The sequence below is a fragment of the Pteropus alecto genome, unplaced genomic scaffold, assembly GCF_000325575.1.
Source record: "Pteropus alecto unplaced genomic scaffold, ASM32557v1 scaffold67, whole genome shotgun sequence".
Taxonomy (NCBI): domain Eukaryota; kingdom Metazoa; phylum Chordata; class Mammalia; order Chiroptera; family Pteropodidae; genus Pteropus; species Pteropus alecto.
In genome coordinates this window covers 5399625-5410766 of record NW_006441061.1, presented here as the reverse complement: position 1 = coordinate 5410766, position 11142 = coordinate 5399625, and the positions used below count along the sequence as shown (strand labels likewise).

Below are 11142 nucleotides of genomic sequence, written 5' to 3'. Positions count from 1 at the left end.
CGCCCCCACCGCCCCCACCTTGAGTCGGTCCCCGGCGCTCCAGGCCCCCACACCGGGGAGCGGGGCGGGGGCGCGCCGGGAAGATCTGACGTGAATGAGGCCAAGTCTCTGCCCGGCGAGATTCATTCATTCGACACGGATTTGTTGGGCGCTGGGGACACAGCCGTGGGCAGGACAGGCGCGGCCCCGGCCCTCAGCCCGCGGGAACCGGGGGGTGGGGGGCTGGGGAGGGGCCAGGCAATCACTGCCATGCAGGACGTCTCATATTCTAGTGGGGGCACCTACCGCGTCCTGGGGGAAGGTGACCTCCAAGCCCAGGGAGAGGGAGAGAGGGTGGCTGGGAAATGATCAAGGCCCAGGAAACCTGGGGAGGGAGGGAGGCCAGAGGGTGAGCTTTCCCTGCACAGGGCTCCCGGGGCAGCGCTCCATCTGGGCCGGAGAGAGCCTGCCTGCCCTCTCCCCAGGGAGCTGAGCGTCTGGGACTGCAGCAAGGAGGTGACAGGGTCTGCCTTCTCTGCTTCTCCGGCCTCCATGTGGAGGGCCGCTGCCTGCAGGTGTCGGGCAGTTGAGGCCAGGGCTCCACCTGGATGGACAGAGGCTCGCGGATCGATGGGGGTGGAGGAGTCTGCCCCAGTGTCCGCCTGCTGGGACTTTTCCTATTCCTGTCCCAGCTTTAAGCTTCATCGTTTTTCTCCTCAGCAACTATCACAGACGTAACATGTTTCATGCGTTGTGTTTTTGCTGTCTCCCCCACTAAGTAGGACCCCCGCCCCCAGCACAGGGATTCCGGTCTTATCTGTAGCTGTACCTCCAACACTTAGGAAGCACCTGACTTGCAGTGGCTACTCCACAAACCTCCTGAAAGACGAAAAAAGGACAGTGCTGGGCGCCTGGGGGTGGACAGAGCACCTGAGGATGAGGCAGGGACCAGGGGGGAGCAGGGGCTCTTTTTCTCTCTACTGTGGCACAGTGTTCAGATCTCAGGGGTTGGGAAGCACAGAGGAACTGGGGAGACAGAGATCTCAGCCCCCAGATGCCTCCCTACCTGCCAACACCTCCATTCCAGCTTTTCTGCCGAAGGCCTCTCCTGGGCCCAGCCCCAGGCCCTAGGAGGCCTTCCAAGGAGGCACTGTTTCCTGTCCTGCAGGAGCTCATTCTATAAAGGAAGTGGGGAGGACACAGACCCCAAGGGCTGGGACTGGGCCCACAGCTGGAGGGACCTGGTTTCCACTTGGGAATGTCCCAACCCTGAGGACAGTGACCCAGAACGAACACCAGTGAGGGACCCGCAGTGAGGGACTCGGAGTTGGCCAGACCAGCCTGAGCATCCTGCCTGGGAGGAGTAGGAGCCAGCATGGGGCCCAGGGCCTGGTCGGGCAGACAGTGACAGGGGGCGCAATCAAGCCCTGTAGAAGTCCAGGTGCTCCTGTGAGTATTTCTTGCCCACTGTCCCTGTGCCAGACGCTGTGCTGGGCACTGGGGACACTGCCCTGACCTACGTGGTCCATGTCCCCGGGGAGCTCACAAACCACCCCCTCCCCCACCTGCCCCATAGCAGTCCCCAAATCACACCGGTGACAAACACCACAAAGGGAATGGCGAGGGCACTGACACATTTGGGGGGTGGGGGGACGTAAGAGAGGTTCCCGCGGGCTTCCCAGATTCACTCTATCGTTCAGCAAGTATTTATGAACACCTACTATGTGCGAAGCCCCAGAGGATATAGACAAAACCCGTGCTGTCATGGAGCTTACAATTTAGTGGAGGGAGAGCGATATAACAATAAGCAAAATGCATGAGTAACATATAGAATGCATGAGTAACATATAGAATGCATGAGTAACATATAGAATGCATGAGTAACATATAGAATGCCAGAGTCGACAACGTGGAAACGAGGCCGGGAGGGGAGATGGGAAGGGGGGAGGAGGCGGCACCCTTCTAAGGGTAAGTGAAGCTTCACGGAGAAAGCGCTGTTTGAACATGGACCGGAAGAAGGGGGAAGGCTCTAGAAGGCTCACTCAGGGCCACCTTCCCTCCTGCCTCATCCCTGGTCTCTTCTAACAAGCAGCGCCCCCCTCCCTGCCCCCCGCGCCGCCCCCCCCCCGCCCCCGCCTTAAAGATAAATTATTAAAAAGTTCTAAAGAAAGTGCATAGAATTCCATACAGAAAGGAAACACACACACACACACACACACACACACACACACACACGGCACTGAAATGTGGCCAGTCCCATGGAGACATGCTGTAAGCATAAAATACACACTGGATTTCAAAGGTTCATATAAAATAAAGAAAATAAAAAATAGCTCATTAAGATTTTTAAAAATATGATTGCGTATTAAACTGACAGTTTTGGGATATGATGGATTAAATATATGATTAAAATATACTCCATCTGTTTCTTTTAATTTTTTCAAGTGTAATTTTTAAATTACGCATGTGGCTCACATTATATTTCTGCTGAATAGCAAGCACTCACTTAAATGACCTTTCAAGTCTCCATTTAAACATCACCTCCGCGGAGCCTTCCTGGATGCCCCAGGTGAGCTCAGTCCCACCATTTACACCTATCTACCTGGCACCTAGTCCCTGGGTTTTGCAGACCTTTTTGTGATTTAAGGTGGTCTGTCCGAGGAAGTCCTTACTGTCCCATGGGGCCGGGTGGGAATGGGGATGCAGACACAGGATGCCCAGAGTAGAGTGAGCTGCTAGGGGTGAGGTGGGAAGGGTTCTGGTCCAGTGGAGGGGGTACGGGAGAGGAGGAGGGGTCCGCGCTGAACCCCCATCATGGAGCATGATGCCCGGAGGCCCAGGTCTAGTCCTGGGCCTGTCCCTCACACACCACGTGGCTTTCGGCAAATCACTTCCCATAGTCTCATGGGGGCAGGGTTCTAAGGATCGGAAATGGTTTGCACAGCATGTGACAAAGAGTTTACATCTTTAACCTATTAAGAACTTTCTAACCTCATAAGAAAAAGATGATCCCTCAATAGACAGTTGGAAAAAGGACCCGAAAAGATGACAGAACAAAAGCGAACGCCAGCCGCTAGCCCACAGCAGAGACGTCCCTTACCGGTCATCAAAGCAACACAAAACGCATTGGAAAAAAATTTACAAAGCGAAGGACGGATCATACCCGGTGTTGGCAAAGGAGCACGTAAACGAGCGTGTGGACACGGCCGGGCAGGGCGTGAGTCCTGACGACCTTTCCGAAGAAGTCTGGCAATAAACACCCATATTCTCTGACTCAGCAATTCCTCTTCTAGGAAATTATCCTAAGCCAACAATTAGAGATCTACACAAATTTAAGCCTCGATTTTACTGCAGCAGCATTTACAACAGAAAAGGAAGCGACCTACAGATCCAAAATGGGAGATCAGCCTGTCATCCCATGAAATCTTATACAGCAATATGAAATTATAGCACGGCTGGGAGTCTATTCACATGGTATAGATCTGTTTACAGTGCAGTAAGGACAAAAAGGCTTTAAAAACCTACAGGATCATCCCAACTGTGTGAGGGAAAAAAATCTGTGCACATCACTGTGTATTTGAATTAAGTAGTTTTTAATCATATTTTGTCTCCAAATTCAAAAGATCATCAAAAACATATAATTTAGTATCTTCTGAAGAAAAACCAATCTCTGTGGGATTCGCGTCTTGTGGGAAGAAGCATTCCCTCCCTGGTCAATGCTTTTGGGGAATAACACATATCATAACCAATCTCTCTAAGAGTCACCGTGCACATTTGTATTTACTCAAAGGCTCTGAGAAGGCCTGCAAGAAAGAAATCTGTTTTACTTATTTCCCACACTTATTTGGCCATGGAACTCTTTTTTATTAACTCACTTCCGGTGCAGGTTTGGACAATCGCTCTCCCTCTCTGAACTTCCCTTTCCCCACGTGTGCGATGAGGGGCTTCGCGGGTCCTTCAGCCGGGACACTGGGTGCTCTAACTGTTTTGAGTTGGGTCTAGTCCTGAAGCATCAGGGCCAACCAGGACAGAAGCGGGACACTTGTCTTCTCCTGGAGCCTTTGGCTTCTCTTGCCTTCCGACTTGAACTTGGTGTGGCCTTGGTCGAGAGTAAGTCCCGCGGTAACAACGGCAGCGGCCACCGACTGCGCCCTCGCGGTGTGCCAGTGCCAGGCAGTGCGCCCAGCGCCTCCCGCGCATCAGCTCGCTGAGCCTTTGCAGTACCCGGTGACTTAGGCAGCGAGGCCCAGAGAGGTCGAGGAGCTGGGCTGGGGTCACACAGCTGCGGCCCCCAGCCTGTGAGCTCACTACAGGGTGCAAAGTCGACCTGGAATCACTAGAGAGGTGTGCTCTGCCTGGTCTCCCGGCTCGCAGTACTGGCAGAAGGCAGGGGTCCACAAGAGCTGGGGCTACCAAGGACTTACTGCTGAGTAAGTAAGGGAGCCCACTCCATGGCCTCTTCCTCCAAACAACTGGGGGTTGGGGGTTGGGAGGACCAAACCAGCTGGGCTCCTCAAGTTTTGCCGGTGGAGCCTGTCGACCCCCTTCCTGGGGTCCAGCAAACAGTGGACGACCTTCGGTTGCAGTATCTTTAAAGCCCTCAATCTCAATGGTCTACAGCATCACCCACTCCCCGCCCCCGGCCCAGGGAGTCCATGCTCACGGCCAAGGACGCCTGACCCAGGGCTCCACGCCCAGCGCAGGACCCCTGCCCTCCTTTCCCAGACCGCCCCACCCCCCTCACCGGGCGCTGAGACGGGCTTCGTGTGGATTCTGGGAACGGAGAGGCAGAATGGTGTAAATTAGGGCGCAGGTGGGGGCATGGGGCTGAGGGTTTGGAGGTGGAGTTCCAGAAGAGTCTTTCCTGACTTCCAGCCCCCATCCTCCTGGGGCTTCATTTGTAAAAGAATGGCCTCTGCTCCCTCTGACTCTGAAAGGCCTCCAGCACTAGGCTGCCCCTCCCAACAGGTTAAATAGGGGCTGGGGGCAGGGAAGGGAAGAATCCCGACCCCACCCCCACAACCCCTGTCTAGCAACAGACCCAGCCCACTGCTGGCTTCCAGGTTGGGGGTGGGAAGAGGCAGAAATGACCCCAAGGGCGTTGGCCTCTCAATTTCCCGCCCACCCAGCCGCTCCTGCTCCTTGTGGCTCTCGCCCAGCTCCCCTGGAAGGAAACCCACCCACACCAAGCTGACTGCAGGGCCCTGCTGGCCACCGGCCACCCCTCGGTGGCCCCTCATGGGGCCCGGGGACAGACTGAAAATAAACTAGAGGGAGGGGGAGGTGTGGTTTTGGCTCCTTTTAAATGGGCTGGGAGCTTGGGGGTGACTTAAGGGCGGGCCCTTACTGACCCGTCTCTGAGGATGAGGTTTGGTCCTTGGCCTGGATGTGGGAGCCAGCGCGGGCTGTGGGGGGCGGAGGCCCCTTAACACTAGGCCCTCCACTGCCTGAGCGGCTGAGCTTTTCCCGCTTTGCTGCATGGTCAGGCTCCCCGCAGGCCCCTCCGGAGGGGTAAACACAGCCTTGTTAACAATCCCGTCTGAATCCAGGCGCAGGAGCCTCTGGATGCTCTGTTCATAAGGGGCCTGGAGAGACTCATTACGCGGAGGTAAAACATGGTTGAACATCAATGAGGCTGCCTGCTGATGGGTTTTATGAGGCCTGGATGGCCAAGAGGCAGGAGCCTCGGTCGGGCCCACTCATAAGAGGGCGGACAAAGGAGCCTTCGGTGAATTCTAGGAGGAGTAAGTCAGCTTTTTCTCAAAACTGACAAGATCAGGGTTGTAAGGTTTGTTGCTTCCAGTCAAGCCCCGCGGTGGGGTGGAAAGGACTATGCCTGGTGACAGCACACCTGGGCCCAGGTCCAGCACTTGCTGTGTGGCCATGGGCAGGTCAGTTGAACCCTGGGACCTCGCCGTGGATGCCTCATCTGTGGAACAAGGCGGGAGAATGAGCTAAGTCGGGGGTAGTGCCCATTCGGCCCCCTCTCATGCTCTCCATGTTGGGTCTGGGGTCCAGGTGCCCCTCTCAGACAGGCCGCTGATATCCTGCCTGGCGGACTGTCCTCGGGCAGCTGATGACGCATGAATGTCATCAGCGGATTCTCAGGAAGGACACTGTATAAATCACTCCCTCCCTTCTCATGGCAGCTCTTCTACCTCCTTTGCTACCTACCCCCTTCTCATTTTCCGGGGAGCCTTCTGGAGGCTGGAAAGCTCCTTGGGGCTCCCTGATGCTTATGCATCTCTTCTGTCCGAGGATTTATCCACCGAAGCACTTTATAGTAGCAGAAAACCTGTTCTAAAGGGAACTTACTGACTCATGTAACCCACGCAGGGTCTGCCTTCAGGCAAGGCTTGATCCAGGCTTACGAGTTATGAGGCTCTGGGGTTTCTTTTCTCCATCTCCGGTTCTGCTTCCTCACTGTCCAGTCAGTGCTCAGGAAGGCTCTCCAGCTTGGCCGCCGGCTGCAGCTTAGGGCTTCCCACTTGCTGTTCACATCTTGCTGAAAGTGACTCACTTCCTCCCCACTCCCACCTTGCCAGCCAGGACCCCAGGACCGTCTGAAGGGGGTCTGTTCTTGAACCCATCCGTGTAGGCAGGTAGGGAGACAAGGGATGTGCTGATCAGCTTAAACCAACCAAGGCTCAAGCCTAGAGCTAAGAGTGTGAGGTCAGTCTCACCCGAACCGCAGACCTGAGAAATCTGAGGTCCAGTCAGTCTGGGATGGAGAAGATGAAATGAAAGCCAGAAAGGCAGCCAAGAGATGTCCCCCACGATCGCCTTGTGCTGTAGTCACCAGGGGGCCACCGGGGTGCAGTCCGACCACATTATTTCCCTGTTAAACCTTGCCGAGCGCCTCCCTCTGCCCTCATGGGAAAGGCCAAACTCCTTAGCAGAGGGGCCGCCTGGTACAGCCCACGCCCACTTTTCTCATCTCTCTCCGCTCCTGACTTTCCACTCGAGTCCAGCTCTGCTGGACTCATCCGAATGTGCCAGACTCTCTCACACCACTGGCCTTAGCGCATGCTGTTCCTCCTGCACGAACACCTTTCCACCATCGCCCACATCGCTGAGCTAATTCATCCCATACAGGGTGGTACTCCTCCCATAAAGCCTTCCTTGACCTGGCCAGGGTTGGTACACAGGCTCTGTGCTCCCGCGGACCCCAGATCCCAGCTTGGATCATTGTATTTTTTTAACAGCTTTAGTGAGATATAATTCACATACAATACAAATCATCCATTTAAAGTGTACCTTTAATGTTTTTTAGGATATTCACTGAGTTGTACAACCATCACAATTTTAGAACATCTTCATCCCTTCTGAAAAGAAATCCCATATGCTTTAGCAGTCACCCCTCCCAAACCACCCTCCCCTCAGCCCCACTAATCTTTCTCTCTATATAGACTTGTCTACTCTGGACATAGTGTATAAATGGAATAAAACAATAAGTGACTTTTTGTGTCTGGCTTCTTTTATTTAGTATAATGGTGTCAAGTTCATCTATGAATTACTATAGGATCAGTACTTGATTCGTTTTTTATTGCTGAATAATATTCCTTTGTAGGGATATACCACTTTAACTTACCCATTCATCAGTGATAAACATTTGGGTTGTTTCTGAATTTTAGCTATTAGGAATAATGTTGCTATGGACATTTGTATACGGGTTTTTGTGTGGACATAGGTTTTCATTCCTCTAGGCTGTGTCCCTAGGAGTGGAATTTCTGGGTCACATGTAACTCTATACTTAATCTTTTGAGAGATTGCCTAGTTTTTCCAAGGCAGCTGCACATTTTACAACCCCATGAGCTGTGTACGAGGGTTCCGGTTTCTCCACATTCTCACCGACCCTTGTTACTATGTTTCCTTCATTATAGCCACCCTAGTGGGTGTGAAGTAGTATCTCACTAGTTTTGATTTGTATTTCCCTGATGGCTAATGACGTCGAGCATCTTTTCATGTGCTTGCCGGCTATTCGTCTATCTTCTTTGTAGGAATGCCTATTCAGAATCCAAGACCTTTCTTTCGATGGGGAAAAGACAGTCTTTTCAACAAATGGTGCTGGAAAAACTGGATATCCACATGCAGAAGAATGAAGTTGGACCCTTACCTTGCACTATATACAAAAATTAACTCAAAACAGATCAAAGACCTAACATGAGAGCTAAAACTTAAAACTCTTAGAGAAATAGAGGAGAAGTTTTATGACATTGGATTTGGCAGCTAGTTCTTGGATATGCTACCAAAAGCACAGGAGACAAAAGAAAATATAATTGGACTGTATCAATTAAAAATTTTTGTGCATCAAAGGTTACTAGCAAGCGCGAAAAGGCAACCCACGGAGGGGGAGATAATATTTATAAATCATATATCTCATAAGGGATTAATATCCAGAATATAGAAAGAACTTCTACAACTTAACAACAAAAAACCCAATTCGAAAATGGGCAAAAGGAACATTGAGGACGTTATGCTAAGCTAAATAGGCCAGTTATAAAAAGACGAAGCGTCTATTATTCCATTTATATGAAGTATCTAGCATGGTCAAATTCACAGAGACAGAATGTAGAAAGGGGGCTGCCAGGGGTTGGGGGGAGGGGAGGATGGGAAGTCGTTTAAAGGGTGCAGAGTTTCAGTTTTGCAAGATGAAAAAGTTCTGGAGATGGATAGTGCCGACGGTTGCTCAGCAACGTGAGTGTACTTAATACTGCTGAACTGTACACCTAAAAATGGTCAAGATGGCCAATTTTATGTCATATATTTTTTTCCATCATTAAAACTAAATTGAAATAAAACAGTAAAAGCGGACCAAGGACTTGAATAGACATTTCTCTGAGGAAGATATACAAGTGGCCAATAAACACGCAAAAAGATGCTCAAGGTCACTAATCATTGGGGAAATGCAAATCAAGACTAGAAAATACTAAATCACAGCCATTAGGATGGCTATGATAAAAACAAACAAACAAACAGAAAATGACAAATGTAGGCACAGAACACTGGTAGAGAAATTGGAACCCTCATGCACTTCTGGTGGGAATGTAAAATGGTACATCTACTGTGGAAAACAGTTTGGGGTTTCTTCAAAGAAGTAAACACAAAACTACCATATGATCCAGCAGTTTTGGGTATGTACCCAAAAGAATTTAAAGCAGAGACTTGAACAGACATTTTATACACCCAGGTTCACACCAGCACTATTCACAATAACCCCAAAGTGGAAGCAAACCAAGGGTCCACTGACAGATGAATGCATAAACAAATATGGTCTATGCATAGAATATCACTCAGCCCTGAAAAGGAATGAAATTCTGATACAACGTGAATGAACCCTGAAATTATTATGCTAAGTGAAATGCCTGTTCAGACCCTTTGCCCATTTTAAAAGCGTTTTTCTTGTTGTTGAATTGTAAGAATTCTTTATATATTCTGGAAACGAGAGCCTTATATTAGGTATATGATTCACAAATATTTGATGATGTCCTTTGAAGCACCTAAATTTTAATTTTGATCGTCCACTTTTTTTTCTTTTGTTGCTTGTGCTTCTGTGTCATAGCTAAGAAACCACTGCCTAATTCAAAATCATAAAGATTTACCCCCACATTTCCTTCTAAGAGTTTTATGGTTTTAGGTGTATGATCCATTTTGAACTAATTTCGGTACACTGTGAGGTAGGGCTACATTCACTTTCTGCACGTGGATGTCCAGTTGTCCGCAAAGATGCTTTCCCTATTGAACTGTTTTGGCGTCCTCGCCCAAAACCAACTGACCATAAATGTCTGGGTTTATTTTTGGACTTTCGATTTTATTTCATTGATCTATACAGCTATACTGACTCCAGTACCACACTCTCTTGATTACTACAGACTTGTAGTAAGTTTTGAAAATAAGAAGTGAGTCGGCTTTGTTCTTCTTTTTCAGGATTGTTTTGGATATTCTGGATACTATGCATTTTCATATGAATTTGAGAATCATCTAGTGAATTTTTGCTAAGAAGTCAGACAAGATTTAGGTAGAGATTGCACTGAATTTGTAGATCTATTTGGGGAGTATTGCTGTCTTCACAATATTGTCTTGTGATCCGTGAATACGAGATGACTTTTTATTTATTTAGATCCTAATTTTTTTCAACGTTTTAGTTTTCAGAGTGTAAGTTTTACGTTTTTTCTCTTAAATTGACATAAGTATTGTGTTCTTTTCGATGCTATTGTAACTGAAATTGTTTTCATTTCATTTTCGGATTGCTCACTCCAAGCATATAGAAATAGGTTGATTTTTGTGTATTGATCTTGTATCTACCTTGCTCGATTCTGTCTCTATGCTTAACACAGGAGGCAGGCGCTTCCCAAAAGTCGCTTTGCTTAAGCATGGCCACAGGCTGACAATAGGGCAAGACTGGAGGCCAGGCCACCAGCTGGAAGGGAGCAGCTGACGTCATCCCGGGGAGGGTGGCTGGCCGGCAAAGTGGCCATGTGGAGAGAGAGGTGGGTAACCTGGAACCACGGGGCAGGGGTGGAGTGGGGGGAGGCAAACCCCTGGCATCCCTCCTGGCTGGTGGGGAACGCTACGAGAATGGCGGTGAGGGGGCAGCAACGTCAGGGGAGCAGGGGGAGAGAGGTCTAGAGAGGGGAAGAGTCCCACCGTGCCAATAGCTGCTGAAGTCATGGCGGATAATAACCAAGCCCCAAAGGGCTGTCGGTGACTTTGGCCAGTGGAAACCAGACTGCAGGAAGTTGGGGGTACCCAAAAGTAAAGCAGCAGACTAGAGGGGCGTGGCCTGTCAGTGGGGAAGGGGGCTGCTGCTTAGCCTAGGGAGAGTTTTGGTTTTTAAGGGCAAAAACTTGAACAAGCTTTATTGCTGCTGGGTCGAGGCCGGTTAAAATGGAAAGGAGGGGAAGAAATGACCTAGCTCTCCGCCCCGGCTGGCTTTCCTCCCCACAGCGTACCCACCACGGGGTGTGAGCCAAACGCGCCACTGATGTTAAATTGTGGCCTGCGAGAACACGCGTACGCCGAGAACCGCTGTCAACCCTCGTGACGTGGAGCCAGGGCCCCGAGCGAGATGCGCTGTTCTGAGCCCCGAACCTGCATGCTTAGTTGGATGAGGAGCCTGGAGCTCGCTTCGTGCACGTTTTCCTGGGCAGGGTCCTCGTTTTG

The 11142-nt window shown here is 50.4% G+C and overlaps 1 protein-coding gene across 1 annotated transcript in view; it reads right to left on the bottom strand.

Annotated features, from left to right (window-relative positions):
* Window positions 1–145, bottom strand: part of NCS1 (neuronal calcium sensor 1) — a 47630-nt gene extending 47485 nt beyond the window's left edge. The window contains exon 1 of the mRNA XM_025051174.1: window positions 19–145. Within this exon, the coding sequence (XP_024906942.1) occupies window positions 19–130 (112 nt within the window). The 5' untranslated portion in view covers window positions 131–145. The remainder of the gene's footprint in view (window positions 1–18) is intronic.
* Between the last annotated feature and the right edge of the window lie 10997 nt (window positions 146–11142).